The 22,143-nt window shown below is 40.9% G+C and overlaps 2 protein-coding genes across 6 annotated transcripts in view; one reads left to right on the top strand and one right to left on the bottom strand.

Annotated features, from left to right (window-relative positions):
- FYCO1 (FYVE and coiled-coil domain autophagy adaptor 1) overlaps nt 1-22,143 on the top strand; it is a 98,218-nt gene that overhangs the window by 47,375 nt on the left and 28,700 nt on the right. For 2 of the 3 annotated variants that reach the window (XM_061586020.1, XM_061586019.1), the window contains exons 12-14: nt 3,225-3,374; nt 5,852-6,051; nt 7,298-7,442. In XM_061586020.1, coding sequence (XP_061442004.1) covers nt 3,225-3,374; nt 5,852-6,051; nt 7,298-7,442 — 495 coding nt within the window. The remainder of the gene's footprint in view (nt 1-3,224; nt 3,375-5,851; nt 6,052-7,297; nt 7,443-22,143) is intronic. The other variant, XM_061586021.1, reaches the window with a different exon arrangement.
- CXCR6 (C-X-C motif chemokine receptor 6) lies at nt 13,362-21,853 on the bottom strand. Of its 3 annotated transcripts, none has more exons than XM_061586022.1 (4): nt 21,773-21,853; nt 17,945-17,971; nt 17,065-17,182; nt 13,362-15,006 (listed from the first exon to the last, which is right to left on the bottom strand). In XM_061586022.1, exons 3-4 carry the CDS (start codon nt 17,074-17,076, stop codon nt 13,963-13,965), a joined length of 1,056 nt encoding a protein of 351 aa, XP_061442006.1. In that variant the 5' UTR covers nt 17,077-17,182; nt 17,945-17,971; nt 21,773-21,853; the 3' UTR covers nt 13,362-13,962. The 3 variants fall into 3 exon arrangements, with proteins under 3 accessions (XP_061442006.1, XP_061442008.1, XP_061442007.1); XM_061586024.1 differs by having other exon boundaries at nt 17,113-17,182; XM_061586023.1 differs by lacking the exons at nt 17,945-17,971; nt 21,773-21,853 and adding an exon at nt 17,443-17,519.

Genomic DNA, 22,143 nt, shown 5'->3' with positions numbered 1-22,143 from the left:
TCAGAGGAAAGAATGAGGACCGTACTCTTAAGTGCACTCACAATTCGTCCTTTGCATCAAAAAGTGGCCACTTTTTTCAATTTGGCGTTTGTTTCTGTCACCGTGCAAGGTGACAGCAAAAGGCGGCAACAATCAGGAGAACACCTAGAGTGTGCTTCCAATTCTTCCTTTTAGCTGTGGCTGGAAGTTTCAAGCCGCAGTTTGAACTTTCCTGCACCTGATGTCATCTATGATGTCAGGCCCAGGAAAGGTGGGGGAAGTTTTCCCCGAACAGCGTGGTAGTCTAATGTCAGAGGTTCAATGGCCTAATTAGGCCTGCCGGCTGGAGGCTCCCCACCACTGCGCTAATGTTTAATGAAACAAGTTATGGGTTTCCCATTCTAATGGTCGAGGTTAGCTAAGATAACCCACTCTTTAAACCTTTGCATCGGCCAATCGGCTTGCATCACTAAACACATCACCACTGATAAACCACTATGTCCGCATAGTTTGTGATGTGGCCAATAATATGCCCCATCCAAGTCAATTTGTTGTTAATATCCCCATTTATTTATTTTGCTGATACACTGAGATAGAGGAATTTGTTATTTGCAAACCTAAGACTATTTCCTGTGCAATTGTGGTGTGTTCTATGCAATGCAACCTTTTCATGTCAGTGGCATCACACTATGCTTCTTAACTAAACATCTCCACTATGTATTTGGCTACATCTGCACTTGTCAAGTTCTGTGGTTTGTGGGTCACACTTGACAGCTTCGTTGAAGTTGCAAGGAAATACATTTTTTTCCTCTAACAATATTTATCTAGCACAAAAGGCTTAAATATTTAAGAAGGTTTAAGAATTCTCCCTTTTTGTGACATATGTGGTTTTTGCCAGTCTTTACAGTTTACTCTCCTCAACACTCTTTCCTGGGAATCAGTCCCATCGAACATAGTGGGCCTTGATTCCAAGTAAACATGCATGGGATCACGCTGTTTTTCTTAACAAAGGTCTGAAATGTTAAGGATGGGGGATTTGATTGATTGATTGATTGATTAGGTTTATATCCCGCCCTTCCTCCCAGTAGGAGCCCAGGTGACAAACAAAAGCACTAAAAACACTCTAAAATATCAGAAAAACATTTAAAATATATTACAACAAAATATCCTTAAAAACATATTACAAGAAAACATCTTTAAAAACATCTTTTTTAAAAAAAAGCTTTAAAAGCATCTTAAAAAGCAGTTCCAACACAGATGCAGACTGGGATGTCTGTACTCAAAAGGCTTGTTAAAAGAGGAAAGTATTCAGGAGGCACTGAAAAGATAATAGAGATGGCACCTGTCTAATATTTAAGGGGAGGGAATTCCAAACCTTTTTACTTTTTTGACATTTGTAATCATGACTTGATTGTAACTATGAGTTCTGCATCACACATTATGGATAGAAGTTATTAACCTGCCTTGTGTGCCCACTAAAACTGTAATATTTAAAACAACCCATGTCCTTTTCTCATTTCATGTGCACCATGGTATCACATTGTAGCAGCCATGATGGCCTTGGCTGTCCGGTGCTATGGTTCATCTGTCAATTTTTCCTCTTTAAATAACTGGCTCTCACCTCACCCCTAACATCATTTCACAAACTGTTTTTTGACACTCTCTTCGGTTTCTAAAACAGTTTACCATGTAACACAGGAGGCTCTTGTTGTAGAAAAGCAAGCCTAAATCCCTCTTCAGCTCACAGAACTAGTTTTAAGTTCCTTGGCTCCTAGCCAAAGATTTTTTATTAAATAAGCTTACAAACAGCAATCCACAAATGTTGGCTTGTCCTACCTGACAGTCCATTATTTGTGGTTGCCAGTGATATTAGCCCCCTCTCATTTCACTGGCATGCACTGAGCATTTGGGACAGAGATAGGGTCATCTTTCTTTTGTGCTGGAACATGAAGAAAGTGTGTGGAAGAGATTTTTGTTGTTTCTTACCTTCTGAAATCCGCAGAACACAAAAATTCCATGGAGGGGATCTGTATGTTGTTCAGTGTCCTGCTCATCAGAGACCTAGAGGACATACCCCCTGATGAGCTAGTGAGTGGATTTGTAGATGCCTGCTTTAAAAAGCCATGTTGTGGATGTCACATAGCAAAATTAACAGATTTACTGGTGGAACTTAACTGATAACTGAACCTCCTTTCAGATCTCCTTTATGACAATACGCAGAAGGTACAGATTATTATTTACTTCTTATAAGTGAAAGATTGACATGTACCCAGCAACAGTGAAGTGAAATAGTAAAGAAAAGGTATATCTTGTGGACATGCACTAGGAATGGGCGAGAATTCCATTGAATTTAGATTTAGTACTGAATTTTTCAATGGTCTGCGTATTCTCCATCTCTGTGGAGCAATCCTGTTTGCTCTAAACTTCAGCAGTTTTTGCCCAACCCCAGATTTTTTCCCCTTGAATATTCCCTTGAATGTATTATTCTTTTATTGATTTTACTCACAGCACAGCAATACAGGTGTTTCTCTCCCTCTCCCTCTCCCTCTCCCTGTGCCACGCCCCTCCACTCAAATAATCGATGCTCCAAGCAGAAGGAAGCAAGCCAAGTTTCATCCTTGTTAAGAACTCAGGGCTTGAGGAAGAGGTGGGGCAGGGGACTGAAATCTACGTTTCTCCTTTCCTGTCCAAAAGGAAAACAGCCAGTCTCTGCTAACATGAAAAGTGACCAGCGCAAAGCAACTTTCCTTTCCTTTATCAATATTCTCTTTCAAAATATTGATATTTTCTTTCATTACCAATATTTCCTTTCAAAATAGCAATATTTTGGGGGGAAAACACATTGATATCAATTTTTGTGGGGGGGAGACAGATCGGACTAGTAAAAGCAGCAGATAGCGGACAAAGCACAAACTCGAATCGATACTGCCTATTAGGTTGATGGAATGTTTTTGAAGTGGCACTGGCCAATGGATCCCATCCCTAACATGCTCACACATGCACTGTCTCTCACATACCCACAAATGCAGCCTTGCGCTTCTTGTATGGAATACCTGCAAGAAGTCTTTAAAAAGCAAAAAAGCATGTTGTATGGTGTCCAACCAGAATTTTAACTAAAAATCCATCATATTTAAATTAAAATGTCCTTAACAGAGGAGATTTGTTTTTCCTGTGGTGGGCTGGGCTTGAATTTTGAAAACCTAAATTCACATATGTTAAATTATTTTCTCTGCACACTTTGAAAGGGACAAGGATGCGCTTTGGCAAAAGTCAGATGCTTTGGAATTCCAGCAGAAACTCGCTGCAGAGCAGAGATGGCTTGGTGATGCAGAAGTAAGCTGTTGCCTAGACTGTAAAAAAGAATTTGGTTGGATGAATCGCCGACACCATTGCAGGTTAGTTTGTGGGGGTGACTTTTTGTTATTAGTAAGCTCATTTAACATGCATTAAAAAGGTGCCTTGTAAATCAGATTTTAATTGGAAATAGTCCATGTATAAACATTTTCTGCATGGTAGTCACCATATTGTAACCAGTTGTTGCAACCTCTTTTGACCCAATAGACGTTTTCAAACTAACAAGAAGTGACCCTGTTGAAACCCTTATCACACTGTGGTACAAGACGTGTCGGGTTCTTCACACGGTTGCCCCTGAGTGCCCTCTCTGGCATTGTGGAGCCCAGTTTGCTCCTTGGTACAACCAGTGAACTAACAGCACTGAAGCAGGCTGGACGATGGCTAGAGTGGAAGCGGCGAAAGACATGCTATGAGGCTGATTGGGCACAAATAAAACATCATAACCATGCCTACTGTGTGGCTGTGAGGAAGGCCCACTTCTCTGCTTGCATCTCAACCTCAAGTAGCTGTCCAGTGGAGCTTTTCTGTATTGTCAGGGGTCTGTTGACATCATCTCCAGGAAAATGAGTTTTAGATCCTTTGGAGGCCCACTGTGAATTGTTTGCAAGGCACTTTGAAGGTAAAGCTCACCTCCATAGCACTCTTGATGCCCCATCTACTGTAGTCCCCAGTGAGGTATCCAGTGCAATGTCTACTGCAACTTCTTGGGATCAGCTTCAGTTGATGTGGCGTGATGACATGGACAAGGTGCTTGCAATGATGTGGCCAGCAACAAGTCATCTCAACCCTTGCCCTCTTGGCTTATTAAAGCTTGCTGAGGGGATATGACTGAGTGGATCCAGGGTGTGATCAATACGTCTTTGTGGTAGGGAGTGATCCCAGCCTTGAAAGAGGCAGTGATCTGACCACTCCTGAAGAAGCCCACCCTGGACCAATTGGTTTGTGACAACTACTGCCCAGGCAAAAACACCCCATTTTTAGGGAAGGTGGTTGAGAGGGTTGTGGCGCAGCAATTGCTCGTACTCTTGAATGAAACAGATTATCTTGACCAATTCCATTCTGAGTTCAGGCCTGGTTATGGGACTGAATTGGCCTTGGTTGCCCTGATGGATAACCTTTATTGGGAGAAGGACAGGGGGAGTGTGACCCTGTTATTCTTCCTTCATCTCTCTGCGGCTTTTGATACCATTGATCATGGTATCCTTCTGGACCAATTTTGTGAGATGGGTATCGGAGGCACTGTTTTACAGTGGTTGTGACTGTATCTCCAGGGTTGTTTTCTTTCAACTCCCTGGCAGTTGTGTTGTGGGGTGCCACAGGGTACCATCTTATCCGCAGTGCTGTTTAACATCTATATGAAGCCCTTGGGAGTGGTCATCAGGAGTTGGGATGAGGTGTCAGCAGTACGCTGAAGATACCCAGGTCTATTTCTCTATAACATCTGAATTGGGAGAGGTTGTGCAAGCCCTGGACCAGTGCCTAGCCTCTGTGGTGGGCTGGATGAGGGCCAATAAACTGAATCTGAATCCTAGCAAGACTGAGGCACTGTGGGTTGGTGGTTCCCGAGTTCGGATAATTGGTCAGTTGCCTACTTTCGATGGAGTCGTACTCCCTCTGAAAGAGCAGGTTCGAAGTCTGGGGGTGCTCCTGGATCCATCTTTGTCGCTAGAGCCTGAGGCCTGAGCCAGGAGTGCCTTTTACCAGCTTCAGCTCATAAAACAGCTGCGGCCGTTTCTGGACTGGGATAGGCTGACCACTGTTGCCCATGCACTGGTAACTCTAAGCTAGATTACTGCAATGTGGTTTATGTGGGGCTGCCCTTGAGGTTGGTCTGGAAGTTGCAGCTGGGGCAAAATGCAGCGACGCAACTATTCACTGGGGCAAGGTATCGCTAAACATGTCACCCTGCTGCTGAAAGAATTGCATTGGCTGCTCATTAGCTACCTGGATAAGGTCAAGGTTCTGGTTTTGGCGTACAAATCACTATACAGCTTGGGATCAGGATACCATGAAGATTGTCTCACCCCTTTTACACCCAGTCAGTCACTGTGCTCCGCAGGTGAGGGTCTCTTGCAGATACCATCTTATCAGGAGGTCTGTTCCTCAAAACATAGGAAGCAGACCTTTAGTGTTGTGACACCTGCCCTGTGGAATTCCCTCCCCTTAAATATGAGACAGGCACAATCTCTGTTATCTTTTCAGCACCTACTGAAGAGCTTCATCTTTCAAAAAGCATTTTAAGCAGAGATCTTCTTCCAGTCTGTGTCTGTGTTAGAATTGATTTCTAAGATTTTTAAAAGCTTTTTTTTAAAAAAAGATGTTTTTAAAGATGTTTTAATATATTTTAAAGTCTGTGTTTAAGATGTTTTAGAGTGTTTTTAGTGTTTTTGTTTGCCACCCTGGGCTCCTTCTAGGAGAAAGGGTGGGATGTAATTTTTTTTATTAATTAAAGGATATTATATCCTTCAAATGCCTTCATTTTTAACATTTCTCTCTCTTTAAATACCATTATTTTTAGAATGTGTGGGCGCATTTTCTGCTACTACTGCTGCAACAACTATGCGCTGTCAAAACATACTGGCAAGAAAGAGCGCTGTTGTCGAGCTTGCTTTAAAAACGCAAGTGTCAGTTTGGTTGACTCTGGATCAAATGCTAGCCACGAAGAACCATCATCAAGCCTGCTAGCCTCACCATTGTCACTGGTCCAAAGAGTTCTGGGTGAGTCATTTCTCTGTATAAATGGGAGTAAATTACCTAGAAAATGTCCTATGGACTTCAGATCAGATTCCATCCTTGTACCTACTTAATACTGTAGAGCTTTTTAGGTGACCCTGGAACTAACACAGAAGTTTTCCCTAATCAGGAACAACTTTCCATAGGAGAATAGCAAATTTACTACAAAAATTGGCAAATGTGCTAAGAACACTGGGATGACAATATTTGAAAATGACCTGTTTTTCAAGCTGCTGTATTTTAATAAAATTCTTTTTCTCCAAGATGGATCTTTACATTTCTATGGTATGGTTTATTGTTTTAGTGTAGGTATTAGATGGCTGTTTTAGTTCTGTGCTGTGTATGCTATTTTATTATGATGGCTTTATATTTGGTGTTTATGTTGGTTGTCTCTTAAGCTTCCTGTGAATGTTTATGTAGTATGATTTTGTTGTTGTGTTTTAATTATTATTTTTGTTTTGTATGATGCCTAGATAATTTATTTTATGACCCAGCATATAAATAAATAATTTATTTTATCCAAGTGATATTATAGAATATCTTATCAGACATTCTCTTTTCAAAGGAACAACTCTTAACCTACCACCATTTATTCCAGCAGTCATCTGACCTGCTGGGTGGAGCAATTTTAGAAACTGAAACCTTGTAGAAACTGAAACCAGTTTAAATTTTATTAATGGTTTTGTTGGTGTTTCGGCCACTTGAAAGTTGCCCTGACCACTGTGTCCACATTGGAAGGGTGGGGTATGAATAATCTTAAATAAATAAATACTTTGCTTCTTATAAACAAAGATGGACATATTAGCAAGTAGCAGGATGGTAAATATGTTTCCTGTTTCAAATGCTAAAATAGCTATATATGAGGCTGCTATCTGTACTATGCAAGTCCCACCTTATGTATCCCCCTCTCCTCCTGGTTTGGAACAGATTCTGCCTGGATGGGACGCAATAAAGGTTCCTGAATTCTACATTAGAAATATTTTAAAATTCTTTTTAAAAGTAGTTGAAGATTCCCACAAGGCCACATTCTGCATTTGCATGGTAAACTCCTGAAGCACATGAGACCCTGATTTAAGAGAGTTCGGCCGTGGGGCAGATGACAGGGCAGTGTGCTCAGTGTCCCAGTTCTAGCCTCATAAGTCTATAATAAACACTGTAAAAAGTCAAGTCTCCTTACTTTATATGCAATACTATAAAGCTTTCTTCTTTTGTATCCTTTGTTGTGGTACAGTTACAAATGAAGCCTCTAAACCCACAGATGATGCAGTGTTTGATGTTATCACAGATGAGGAAGTAGGACAAATCCAGGAAGGTGACTCTGTTCACGAGGAAACCCATACTGAAGAAGAGTCTTTGGATCATAGCATAACTGATCTGTGAGTAAACATTATTTATATGTTTTGAAAATCAGTGTCATTAAGGGCAAACTAGTGACAACGGCTATGCACTATCTGCAGTATCAAAGACAATATGACACTGAATACCAGTTGCTGAGAGTCATGAGCGAGAAAAGCTATTGCCTTCATGTCCTATTTATGAGCTTCCCATAGGTATCCGTTTAACCATGGTGAAAACAGAATGCGAAATTAGATGGACCATTGGTATGATTCAGCAGGGCTGTTCTTGATGCAATTTGTTTATCTGTTAATTTCATCATTTCTGAGAGCCAGTGTGGGGTAGTAGTTAAGGTGTTGGACTACGACCTGGGAGACCAGGGTTCGAATCCCCACACAACCATAAAGCTCACTGAGTGACCTTGGGCCAGTCACTGCCTCTCAGCCTCAGAGGAAGGCAATGGTAAGCCACCTCTGAATACCCCTTACCGTGAAAACCCTATTCATAGGGTTGCCATAAGTCGGGATCGACTTGAAGGCAGTCCATTTCCATTTTAGTCATTTCTAAGTATTTTATCACAATAGCTAAACACTGTAAGAGAAACAATAGGTTCCCAACTCTTCCTCTGCATGCCAGTTGTGCCCTGCAAATATCTCTCTCTCCAAAATATTTTTAAAGCATGGGTTGTCAATTAGGCACCTGCAGGGCACATGCACCCAGAGAGCCTTTCCTGGATATCCATAGGGTCCTGCTCTCCTCACCCCTTCTCCCCTCTGATTAGATTTGAAAGAATCCTTCGATTGCAGCCAGTGGAAGGCTGTTTTCAAGCTCTTTGTGGTGCAGAGGCGATTTCAGGGGGTCATGGGTACAGAGGGAGGGATTCCCATCCCAGCTGTGACACCACCACCACAGCAATTAGGCTTGAAAGAAGCTTTCTGTTGAAGAAAGCTTTCTTCCCCAAGCCTAATTGCAAAGGGAAGGGGAGATCTGGGGAGTCATAGGTGGGGGGTTAACCTTTCCCTCTCCAGCTGTGACCCCTCCCCAGAAATCACCCCTCACCTCTGCAATTAGGACTGTAAAGAGCCTTCTGTTGTGTGTGTGGATCTTCCTGGAGATTGCAGCTGAGGAGGGAAGGTTAACTCTTGCCTCCCCAGCTGCACTCTTCAGGAAGATCACCCAGCCAATTAGGTTTGAAAGAAAGTAAAAACACCTTTTTAAAAGCCTAATTGCTGGCAAGGGAAAGACGGTATGTGTGTGCATGTATGTGTGCACCTGGTGCACGTGTGGTGCCCACGGCATTTCTGCAGTGTGCAAATACACTGATGGATCCAAAAAGGTTGACACTCCTATTTTAAAGGATCTCCTCCCCTCCCAGCCTCTTTTCAAAACTAGAAGTGAGCAGGGGAAATGGCATGGGGAACATTTGAAGAGGAGAAATGCCAAGTGCAATAAGTTTCCATTCTGTTCTGCCAGTTCTCCACTGTAAGTATCTGCCTGCTCCTGAATTTTCCATTATCTTGGCATATGTAGTGTTAGGAACATGCATTTGCCAATATAACGTCTAGTTTCACCCTAAGAGTTTAAATACAGAAAAGAAAATGAAACAGTGTCTCTCTTCTTACCATCTTAAATGAAATAGCTTCCTACCCTTCTCAATGATGACACTCCCAAATGTGGGATGCTCTCTCCAGAGCAACACACCAGGCTCCCACTGTTATAGTTTTTGTACCAGGCAAATAATTTCTTTTTTAAAATTCTAAGCTTTTTAGTCTTTGATGAGTTTTGTTGCAGTTTATTGCTGCATGATTTTTTCTGCTTTATTATTTGCTATTTTAGTTATCTTGAACTTTATTGTAGAATGCCCTGAGGTTTTTCTTTTAATTAAAAGGAGGTATATTACATTAAATAATTTTTTAAAAGACTTCGAAGCACATGTCTAATTCTACTTGGCAAACCTTTACAATGTGTGAGAGTTAATTCACTAATAGGCAAAAAACCCTTGTGGTTTAAGAACGTACCTATAGCCAATAGATATTTCTATCAAACTTTAAAAAGCAGGGAAATTGGGCAGCTATAGTGAATGCACCAAGGGAGCAGGAGACCTTTTTAAAGTTTGATAGAAATATCTGTTGGCTATAGGTACGTTCTTAAACTGCAAGGAGGTTTTTTTGCCTTAGTGAATTTCTCTGGTTTTTAATCCAGGAGGTAAGAAATGGGATCTTGTGCAAGTTTGCTGAGAATGGATTGATCATTTGCATGCTTATTGAGTTCAGTGAGATTTACTCCCATGCAGTCATGCTTAGGATAGCTGAAACTGGCCGTGGAGGAGGAGGAGAAGAAGGGAGAACTGAAGTGGGCAGAGGAGGGGAGGAAGAAGGAAGGAGGAAGGGAGAGAAGAGGGGAGGGGGAGGAGAGGGGGGAGGGTAAAGGCAGGTCTGATTGTTTGCATGCTTATCAAATTCGATGGGATTTACTCCTGTGCAATCAAGCTTAGAATAGATAAAACTGACCATGGAGGGGGAGGGGCAGGAGAGGAGAGATAAGGAGGAGGGGGAGGGGATTGGAAGGTGAGGAGGAGGGAGGGGAAAAGGAAGGGGGAGGGGAGAGGAGGAGGGGAGAGGAAGTTTGATCATTTGCATGCTTTTTGAGTTCAGTGGGATTTACTCCTGTCCAATCCCGTTTAGGATAGATGAAACTGACCTGGGGGAGGGGAGGAAGGGGGAGGGGGAGAGAAGGGGAGGAAGGGTAGGGTCAGGAAGGAAGGAGGGAGGGGGAGGGGAGGAGACTGGGTGGGCAGACACTGGGCAGAGGGAAGCCCCTTTCCAAAAGGAAAACATTGTGAGCAGTATGATTGTTTTTCAGGGTTTCCCCCACCCTACAGCAGACACATGTAGTATCCCACCCAAATTTAAACCAAAGCTGTCCTTGGCCACATCCACACCAGACCTTTATTTCACTTCAGACACTCATGGCTTCCCCCAAAGAATGTAGTTTGTGAAGGGTGCTGAGAGTGGCTAGGAGAGGCCCTGTTCCCCTCACACAGCTACAGTCCCCAGAACAGGGGCTGAATGTTCAACCACTCTGGCCACTGGAGCTTTATTAGGGGGATAGGACTCCTAGCAACTCTCAGCACCTTTCACAAACTACACTTCCCAGGATTCTTTAGGGGAAGCCAGGACTGTCTAAAGTGAAATAAAGGACTGGTGTGGGTGTGGCCACCTGATTAACCAAGCCAAACAGCTGGGAGTCTGGCTTTTAGAACACTGACAGTTCTTACTAAGCATGCTCAATGCTATAATAAACTTTAATGTTAAATTTAGATTAATTAAAAATCAACCAGGCATTTATTTATTTTTTTAAAGTGCAGAAGATGAAGGTCAGAGTATGGGGCAAGGTCAGTAATAGGATTACAGGTACTCTGTGAACATGGCTAATTTTTAATTAATTTCAACAAAATATGAGACCACTGACAAAAATGTCTAACAGAGGTCCGGATTTCTCCCCCCCCCTCTTATTTTACACTTTGAATTCTCGATTCGCTCTGACTCTTAGAGGGTTGTTAAGCAAGCATTTTTGAGTTCAGGTAAGTTTTGTGAAGTTTTGTTTTGAAATGAGCTTAAGAGAAACAGCAGAATGGCATGAGGGGGTATTTTCAATATAATATTGCGAAATGTGAAAATCCATGCTGGCTATAGTATACAGCCACTCTCATGGCTGTATAATTAAAAACGTGTTCATTAGCAACAATCTAACTTAAGTTTGTCCAAGATTTTTTAGATTTTTAATTCATTTTTATCACTTTTTAAGCTTAGAGTATGGGGTGGGAAGTTTGGCTATTAGCTTTCCTGTATATCAGACAAGCTAACTGACAGATTCCTTCTTCACCATTATTAATAGCAAAGAATGCAGCTGTGGGGCTTAAAGGAAGAGAGCTTAAGGTCCACTCCTCTGTACTTACTGATTCCTTCAGGGTTCATGACCTTGTAAATCACAGATGGGGAACCTGTGACCCTTTAAATGTTGTTGGACTCCCAAATCCCATCAGCCTAGCCAGAGTGACCAATGGTCAGGGACGAAAGAATGAGGCTGGAGCGTGTGTGCAAGTAAATCTCGTTTTATTAGAGTAATGGATACATCAAAAGCATTGCGCTTCATAGGAAACCCTATGCTAACTCACTAAAGTCCCTAACTAAACTCTAGACATGCACTGCAGCGTGTGAAGAAAGTTGACTCAGCGACCCCCCCCCCCCTGGGAGCAGCAGGCTTATATAGGAAATGTTTTCGAACGTAATCTCTGACTCCTTCGTAACCCCTGTCTTTGCCCTGTCCGTTTCTCGCGGTGGCGGGAACGAGGAGACAGGGGGCGCGCCTCCGCTTGCTCATCCGAAGACACCTGCTCCCGAACAACAGGCTCGAGGTCAAGAGGCGGTGCCTCATTGGAATCCTCCTGGGAACTGCTTGGGAAAGGAGGAGCTGGCACTGCTTCTGAAACTTCCTCCCACAAGTTCTCTGCATCAAGTGGGGGCGGTGCGCTCGGCTCCTCGGAAAGGCGTTACTCGTGGGAAATGGCTGAAGAGCAGGTTGCCCCCCTTCCGCACACTCCTGCTCAGACACAACAATCCCCAACTCTGCTTCTTCTGACTGCGGAGGTGCCTGAAATTCATGCCTCCCCCCTTCCTGTCCCTTCTGAGTTGGCTGCAGTGTTACACTCGCAATGTGGTATTTATTTATTTCTGCATATGAAGTATTTTTGGGCCCAGTTTTACAGATGAAGACCTGGGGCAAGGGAACCTAAGGTTACACAGGAATCTAGTATGAGAATGGCGCAGGTACTTTCTGTCAGCTTGCTAATGAGGATTCAGAGTCACCTTTTTCCGCATGCACATAGTTAACTAAAGAATCTGCCTTGCAGAGACCTTCCTTCTGGTTTTGGGGAACCAAAACACACACACACAAAGTTCTGATGACAACAGTAAAACTGCTGACTTAACAAATTTGGGAGTAAACAACAGCAAAGAGAAAAGCATGAAAGCACCAAAAATGGCCAGAGAAACAAAAGAAAGGCAAATCTCAAACTGATGGCTGGAGGAAAAGTTAATGAGTCAAATATCCAATGGCTTGGATCCTAAGATAAGTTCACCAAAGGTAACCTTCCCCTCCCCACCCTACAACTACTTGCAACCCATGAAAAAATTCTCTGGAAGGTGCCTCCTGAACAGCATGGGAAGGGGTGCAGTGAGCTGCTGGGCAAGATGGAGACAGGAAACTTTCCTTCCACTAACTCAGTGTTTCTCAAACACAATGGGCTTGGGACCTCAGACCCCTTTCAGATAGGCCTCAGTGCCCTTGCTTTGTGATTTGCTGTGCCATAGCAGACACTAGCAATTCCTTGTCAGCTGAATAAAAGTGAATGAGACAGAGAAGTTCATGGGAGGAAGGTCTGTCTCTCTTCTCTGATTGCGAAGGGCCTGAAGAGGTGTTGAAGTATATTAGAAAGAGAGATTAAAGGCTAATAGTTTAAGATGATGGTGATGATGATCTGGGAATAGAAAGGACAGGAATAAGAAAGAAAAGCTATTTTAGGAGGAAGAAGTGAATGTAAAAGGACCAGAGAAGAAGGATGAAAGAAACTGACAGTTGCTGGTGAAGGGGGATAAGGTACAAATTAAGTGTGAAAGGAGAATGGATGAAAACATTACAGGAATGGGTAAAAATACTTTGAGAGGCATTTGGAATGGAAAGGGGAAAACAAGTCTTCTCCACTTAATCAGGAAATTTTACTTAAACGGAAAGGCTGAGTCACAATATCTTCAGAGCAAACATTTGAACTTAGCTTCAGGAAAGCTGAGCTATGGAACTCCTTGCCACAAGAAGAGACACAGGATATAGACACTGCTTTTTGTTCTTCAAAAATGTCATTGTTTAATGTTAAATGATTCATATGGTGAACCAAAGCACGTAAAAACACTATTTGCAATTTTCTGGTGTATAAAGGACATATCACTCTAGCTGTTTGATCTATATTCATGCTTTGCAGCTGTACTTTGTGCTGCAAATTAAGATTATTTAGCACTTATAAAATGCCTAACATTTCCTAAGCACTGTACAAAGATTAAACAATAAAGTTAGTCCTTGCCCATTGGCTCACAATCTTATAGGTACAATACCAAAGGAAAAAAGGCATAGAGAAGGAGAAATGAGCATTAGAGCAGCTGGGGCCAGTTTAATCTCCCCTTTGCCATGATGTTCTTCCTGGGAGGCAAAGGGTGTATCTTCCCAGTGGCCAATTAAAATAAAAGTGAATACTAGGTTTCAATCCAAACTCCCTCTTGGTATCTGTTCTAAAACTGCTCTTTTTAACACAATTGAGTGTTCAGCCAGAAGATGCCTGTGACATATGAGTCAGGATGGCAATGAGATTCTGTAAGATTTCCTTGCAGGAAAGCTTTGCAAATATGATCGCTATATTGAGAAGATTCAGCTCATTGCACCTGCTTTCGTGAGTGCTCAGGGTGACTAAAATGAAGCTAAAGATATTCATGTATGCTCTTTAAAATTCTCTCACAATGAATACATTCTTGTTTCCTCTGCATTATGTGTGGCAGTGCAGGTTTTTGAGCCATCATCTTCAGTAGTTTGCCATTGCTTTGTGATTTGTTGATGTTTAGCACATCCAATGCTTTTAAGAATTTTTGCCAAATTCTTCCTAAACTTCACCCCGATAAAGAAATAGAGAACAGGGTTGAGGCAGCTGTGGAAATAAGCAATGGCTTCTGTTATGATCAAAGCATAATCAAACCTCTCATCCAGAATGACACTCTGGTATACAGCCCGAATGAGTTTCAAAAGGTTGAAGGGTGTCTGTGTAAAAATGAACATCACAACGATAGCAAATATTATTTTTAAGGATTTGTGCTTGCGGAAACCCTTGGCATCAAATAACGTCTTCACAATAATCGAGTAGCAAATAACCATGACCATCATAGGGAAGAAGAATCCAAGAACCATCTGAGTTACTTCTGTGAACAGCTCCAAAAAGCGCGTAGAATAATTTGCAATGCATACCTTTTTGTCAAACTCAGCCTGTATACTAAATAAAAACTGTGGCAATGCAAATGCCAGGGAAATCACCCAGACCAAAATGCAAACTGCTTTGCCCCAGACTATTCTTTTGGCTTGGCTGATGTGAGCTTTGGTGGCTCGGACAATAGCAAAATACCTGTCAATGGTTATGCAGGTAAGGGTTAACATGGAACCGTACAGATTCAAGGTGTAAAGGCCTCGGATGATTTGACATGGCAAAGTGTAAAAGATCCATTCATGAGCAGCAGAATATGCCCAGAATGGCAATGTACAAAGAAAGCACAAGTCAGCTATAGCCAAGCTCACTAAAAATATATCTGTCAACACCTTCACTTTCTCATAGAAAATAAAAATGATAAGAACCAAAGCGTTTCCTGACACTCCAAGGATACAGGCAAATGAGTACATACAGACTAGGAAAACTCTGCTAAACAATGAAAATGCCTCATGCCTGTGGTCTTCATGAGATGTGGTGTTGAGGTGTTCATAATAATCATAATTGATGTCCATGTGGTGAAATACCTGTAAAGCACATTTGAAAATTGTTTCAATGAGTGAATTGTAAAGTGTCTCTAAATTGCTGCTAAGCTCTTAATTTTAACTTGCTTTATGGTGAAACCACATAGAAGTTCCCATTTTGTAATATATGTACCCCATCTATAAGGTATGGTTGTGTTTGCTTTGACTTGCAGTGAGTGGAAGTAAACATGTAATATACTTTCAAGCCACAGTATTTGGGCTGAGTTTCAAATTCCTGGAAGTGTTTGGATTCAGCATTGTGGCACAGTCTAATTCAAACTATCATTAGCAGCAACAATAAGATTTAGGCAGAAATCCACCCACTCATTATCCTGAGGTAGCAACACTTGAACTGCCTCACACCTCTCATTTGTTCATGATGCAAAGCCAAAAACTGACATTAATTTAGAAAGTTCTCAAGCCCTAGCAAGTTCATGGACTTTTAAAAATATCTCCTCTCCCTAACATGACCACTTATCCTGGGATGCAAACCAAGGCTAGGGAACCTGTGGCAATCCAGATGTTTGTTGAACTACAGTTCCCATCATCCCTGGCCATTGACAATGTTGGCTGTGACTGATGGGTTGTGGAGTCCAACAACATGTGGAGAGCCATAGGTTCCCCAACCCTGATGTAAACAATAGTGGCTTGGCTTTCTCAGGTATACAGAGATGGAGATCAGCTCCATGAATACACCCTCCTATAGGATAGGAGTGTGGCTCTACCTCATGGATTCCTTGTTTGGATAGGCAGGAGGGATTAACAAACCTGAAAACAGGAGCCACTAACTAAGGATTGCATGAGGAACCCTTAGACATGAAACCCTTAGACATGAAACATGGTGTGATTCCTTGTGCCATCATTAAGATTTCCAATTTTTAGTTCCATTTCTAAAGTGTTATATTCATTCATCAGTACAGCACTGGGATGTCAACCAACTATTCAGAAAGGAATGCTTATGGCTTAACTGTATGTTGCATGCAAAGGCGTGTGATTGAACACCCAATGGCAAAGCAGCTTTGGGAGAACGTGATTTGGAGTGGGGAAAAGGTAGCAAAGTGCTTACCCCTTTCCCCATCTGCTACTGTACCTAAAGCTGAATCTCTTGCTCTCCTCCCATATGTTTGCAAAAGTGTATTTGGAATCTGAGGAATGGGAAGCTGAGTGAAGTCAAGGCCTTCAGTGTTATTAGCCACTGAAGTCAGTCACTGAAGTCAGTCACTGAAGGCTTTCAGTGTTATTAGCCAATTGGTGAAGTCAGAGCTGTGATTGATAGGTGAGTTGTGTGGACACCAGGAAATTGGAATCCTTCCCATTTTTCCTTTCCTTTTAGTGCACTTTGCTTGTCTTTTTTTTCCTAGTCCTTGGAATCACCATAGTTTGCCTTTCCTTTTACGCTAGCAACCAGGATGTATCTTTCATGTGCTGGGTTCTCCTGAGAGCTGGTAGTGTCTAGAAAAGATTTTCTGCAAATACTACTACACAGTAAGTGTAGGTGAATGTTAAAGAATCCCCCTCCCTTTGAAAGGCAAATACGCTTAGGCATGTCTCCTGCTTTGCAGGAACTAAATATAATGAATTCATTGTATAATTACAATGCAGTGGTATACATTCCAAGTAAGTGGGTGTAGAATGACAGCCTAGGCTTTGGTTTAGGGTTGGGGAAAACAGGGTTCTTGTGCCTTTAACAGCTGTATGGCAGGCAGAAATTCAACAATCAAGCTTTTCCTAGTATGGAAGTACAATTATGGGAAAAGCTTAATCGTGATTACTCTCAATTCTACTCTGTCATGCCCCCATGACAGCCATTTTGTGACTGGTACCCCGGCACTCTCAAAATTTGAAATATGCCTTCTGGTCCAAAAAGGTTGGCAACCCCTGATCTATACCATCAGTTACTTGGAGGAGGATCTTGTTTCAGGGCTAGACTTGAGAGTTTTGTTTCTGTAAAAGCATGATTCTTTTCAAATGACTTTTTAAAATGCCACTAATAAAAAGATCATAATGTTCTCTGTTACTAAATGATATCATAAAAGATACCGATGAATAGGCAGTTACTACCAACAATCCCATGTCAGTCTTTGAGTGAAACAAACTGAAGAGCCATACTTCACAAACAGGGTGCAGGTGGAAAACAGTTGCCTTTTTTATTTTCACAAAAGGTGATTTCTCTTGGACCCTGAAAGAAAATAATGTTTGTCAAATTGAGCTACGATGTGATTCATAATCATAGAACAATATGCATATTAAAACATTCAACTAGTATGGAATAACTAGGTTTGTTTCTTCCACGCTAGTAATCTAATGTTGCAGAACAAAAGACCACCATTTATTTTAAAAAAAATTTATCCTCACAATTGTGTTTATGGTGTTTAGCTCCAGTATCCTTACAGATCTACAAAAGTAGAAAACCAAACCTAATATAATGGTGCTACTCACAAAAGAAGTGCTTTCTGACAGGGATTTCAGTTATGTTTTGCTTTTGCAGGTACACCATGGTTATTACTTGCTTGAAGAACTCTTAATCTAAGTTTTAGGTTTTTAATTAAGATAATTAAATTTGCATAAGCATAAACTTGATTTATCTAAATTTTAAATATTAAGACAGTGTAATGGATAAATAAAATAACCCAGCAATGGGCATTCAGATGCTTCTGAGGCTACAATCCTAAACATACCTTGAGACATCCTAATTCAGACATTAAAAAACATGGATTCTTCATACAAGCACAAGCTGTGTTGATCTAATTCTAGCATGTGGACAAAGGCTGGTTAGCACAAACCACAGTTTCCTGTATTTTTCATCTCTGTGTTGCAAGTGAAGGCAAACCTGGCCCAAGACATTTTGCTGCCTGAGGCAAAGCAGCAAATGGCATCACCATTGCTACCCCCAGTCAAGATACATAGTACTCAAGGTTAGTTAAGTTATTTTGATACTTACGGCAGGTAATCCTACAAGTACTTCTCCCTGATAATAAAAATGCATAAATAAATAAATAACCATCTGCTGCTCTTTCATAGCACCCTAAATCAGTTGCTTGAGATGGCTGCCGCCTCATTGCAGCTAGAGAGGCCATATCTTTTAAATGAAACCATTTTAATAAATTAATTGGGTTGATACGTAGTTCTGTGAGAAATGGCAGGGGGAAGCATCCAATGGATCCCTTGAGCCTCAGGAAGGACTGGGGTCAGAGTAAGCCAGTCTGCCTACCAGGTGACCTCCAGTTGTTTGGGGATATCACTCTCATCAGCCTCAGCCAGCACAGCTAATGGGGAGTGGTAGTCCAAAATATTTGGAGGGCACACTTCCGGGAAGGGTGACTTCACTTGTGCCTGCTTTTGAGACGGGCTCGCGCCTCACAAGAAGCTTATTCAGATATAAATCAGTCAGAACATTCTTTTTGACTGATAAATTTCTCCCGGGCAGGGAGAAACGTAGAGATCAACCTCAAAAGCCTGTTTTTGTTGGGAGGACTGGATTTCATTAATTTATGAGAGAAGGTTCAGCCAGCAATGCCGGACGGACTTCCGAACAAGCTCTATCTGATAATGTGACACGTTTATCTTTTCTTCAAAGAGAAAACGTACTAAGAGGCAAGCACCCTTTCTATTTTTTTTTTTACTTGGTTTAAATTGTTGCAGCAAAAAGAGATTTGTCAAATGAATCAGCTTTAAAGAACTTCTGGGTGAGCTATAACTCTTCTCTGTTATTCACGAAATTAATAGCTTATCTCTGTTTCTATTGCAAAAAGCTGTCCTGGAAGTGCATTCTAAAGATATAAACAGAAGAGGGATTTCTATTCCGAGGAGAAAAAAATAAAAAATATGAACTTTGGAACATTATATTGTCTGGGACTATTCTCTTTTTGGTCTATTTTATTTTGACGAATCTGCTTCTTCACGACGCCACTAACTGTTTTGATGCTGGGAACTAAATTTGTTTTGTATTCTTGAACATAGAGAGATAAGGCAGGCTGCTCTGTTTATACTGTGATGTCATCAAGCCTGGAATATTAACCCAATTGTTGCTGAAATAAGAAGTGGTTCTTCTTTATTTTTGTTTTGTTTTGTTTTTGTGGTTTTAAGAATGGCAATCAAGTAGAATTTAGTAGAAATGGACAAATTGACATGTTTACTTAGAGAAAAATCGACAGATACATTTCTTAAGGAATGGAAGCCTCTCTTAGACTTTTTGTTGAAAGATCAAAATAAAATGATGATACTGGGATTTGACGATTAATTAAGACAGCCTACGGAGAAAAGGGACTCTGTATGTATACATTAAGGGACAGGTTTGATGTATATTATATACTTATAGCTGATCTGCGACAAATCGGAAGTCAACTATTTTATTTTCATTTTTTGTTGATGTATTGTTATGTTTTTTTGACTTTGTTTTGTTTGTCTTTTGAAAAATTTGAATAAAAATTATTAAAAAAAAAAAGAATGGCAATCAAGAAAGTGGCTGAGGATCTGGAAGTAATTATGTTTCAGAAAATAATGGATGAGATTGAGATAACGAAACAAACCCTGCGACAGGGCAGTAAGGAGCTGAAAATTGAACTGAGCAAAATGACGCAGGAGCTTAAAGAAATAGGGGATCCTGTGAGAGAGGAGAATGAGATCAGAGATGAGAAAAGAAAAAATAAAGGGAAGATACAAGCCCTGGAGATTGGAACAAATGTGGAATTGGAAAAGGATCTGGAGTTTATGGATATTAGAAATAAAATCTACTGTTTGGAATTTAACGTTATCTCTGAAGAAATTAATGAAGATATTAGAGATAAAGTTATCAATGGCTTGGATAATCTTCTGGACTGGAATGACGTCATGGAGCTTGATATAGAGAAAATCTATGGAATTAACTGCAGCCATGTGACAATGGAAAAACTCTCAAGAGATGAGCCAGTGCATTTTGTAAAAAAGAAGAACAGAGATATGACTTTACAACAATATTTCAGCAACTTATTCAGAATCAATGGCAAGAAAATATTTGGGATAGAGGAAATTCCCATCAGACTCTTATTATATGACTATGGCAATGACAGCAAGATTATTATGGAATACTGATAATGGAAGATTGGACACTGAAATTACTGGACTTAACAGGACTATTGAAGATGGAAGATGGAATTAATATGGATAATGGAATAATGGCTATTGAAATTATTGGACCTAACAGATTTGATGAGATGGGTTAATCGATACGTTTATTTGGACTATGGTTATGACAACAAGATTGTTATTATTATTAACGAGATGGATTAATCGACATGTTTATTTGGAGAAAAATTGATAGATATATTTCTTAAAGAATTGAAACCTCTCTTTGACTTTTTGTGGAAAGAATAAAGTAATGTTTATGAGATTTGATGATTAATTAAGATAACTACTGGAGGAAAGTGATTTTATAATATAATTTAAGAGACAGGATTGTTATATATTGTAGACCTATAACTGATCTGCGACAAATGGGAAGTCAACATTTTATTTTTTTGTTTAATCATTTTTGTTTTGTTTTGTTTTTTGTCTTTGAATGTTTTATGACTTTGTTTTGTTTGTTTTATGAAAATTTGAATAAAAATTATTGTAAAAATATATATATATATATTTGGAGGGCACCAGGTAGGCAAAGGCTGGAGTAAGCATTCAAAGCCTAGTAATTCTGCAGGCAGGCAGGCAGATTGGGCTGAGATCATGAAGAGCCAACAGCAGGATTGGAACCATTGATTCAGGAGTGGAGGAAAGATAAACAAGGGTACCAGGCAAACAGGTAGGGAATGGAGAGGATTGAGAAAAGGATCAGAGCCCAGTACCACAGAAAGGACAACACACTAATGAGAAGCCCAGTTTTTCTTAGGCAGGCTTCTTATCTCCTAGATAGCTAGTCAAACCTGAAATGTGTGGCAGCTTTCAGCCTCCTAATAATTTCTCCTATAATGGTATCAGTTGTGACTTGGTTTCCAACAAATACCTAATGAATAAAGTGAAGGATCCTACCCTGAGCACACTGGATCAAAACCAACTAATGTTTTGTGTGCCGCTCCTGGAGTACTGTTGCTGAATATGCTCTTTCTTACCTACATGGCTATTCCACAGAGTAGGGGACTGGTCAGATTGGGCTCTGACTTTGGTTTCATTTATCCTGAGCTTCCCGCAGAGAATTTATCAGCCTTGCCCCTTGCATGACTGTTTCTTCATCATACAAAACAGGGAATGAGAGCTCTCATTTTGAGGAAGGATTAGAACAGAGATGAAGGACCTGTAGCCCTCCAGATGTTGTTAAACTCCCATGTCCCATCAGTCCTAGCCAGCACAGCCATTGGTCAGAGATGATGGAAGGTGCAGTCCAACAACATTTGGAGGGCAACACATTCCGCACTCCTGATTTAGAGTCATGGTAGCCTTGCTAGTGGGGAAGGCAAAATATTTTCTGAACTGCAGAATACAGGGGCAAATAAGAGCAAGGGAATCATGGGCATCAGTGTCTGAATTTGTTTGTGCCCATTGTGCAAATGTCCTCTGTCTTATAACCTGGCTCTGTTTAAGTAACCATAATAATATAAACATTTTTACATCAAAACCTCGGATGAAGATGAATATATTTCTAATTTGAAAGCTACTTGAGATAGCTTTCAAGGGGATTAGAAAAACCAGCTGGGCCCTGCAAAGGCCTGATTTTAAAAAAGATGGTTCCTTCTATATTTTGTCATGTCATATATACGCTGTTAGGATTTTCAGCCTGATACAAGAGGAGATATCCACTTACCTTGCAGTGGTTAGCAGTTGCGACTCAATTTCATATTGAAGTTGGCAGTAGCGGTGGTTATGCGTATTTATCAGTGCTGTCACATCTGGTGCTTCCTTTTGATCTTTTTCTATATACATAGCAAAACACCACAGTCAGAGGAAAAGAGAAGACGCTGTGTCTGCTCTGAGTCTAGCCATCAAGATAAAGATAAGGCATCGCTAAATAACCAAAATTTGTTTAATCAGGCCTAGGCCAAGACATTTTGCTATCTGAGGTAAAGAAGCAAATGCCCATCCTCTTCCAAGTGCAAAGCTAGTTACAGTGCCTTGCAAAAGTAATCAGACCCCTGACCAATGCTCTCATATTACCGAATTACAAATGGTACATTG

The sequence above is a fragment of the Rhineura floridana genome, chromosome 10 (genome assembly GCF_030035675.1).
Source record: "Rhineura floridana isolate rRhiFlo1 chromosome 10, rRhiFlo1.hap2, whole genome shotgun sequence".
In the NCBI taxonomy this organism is placed as follows: domain Eukaryota; kingdom Metazoa; phylum Chordata; class Lepidosauria; order Squamata; family Rhineuridae; genus Rhineura; species Rhineura floridana.
The sequence above is the reverse complement of the archived record's forward strand: the minus strand, read 5'-3'. Positions and strand labels throughout refer to the sequence as shown.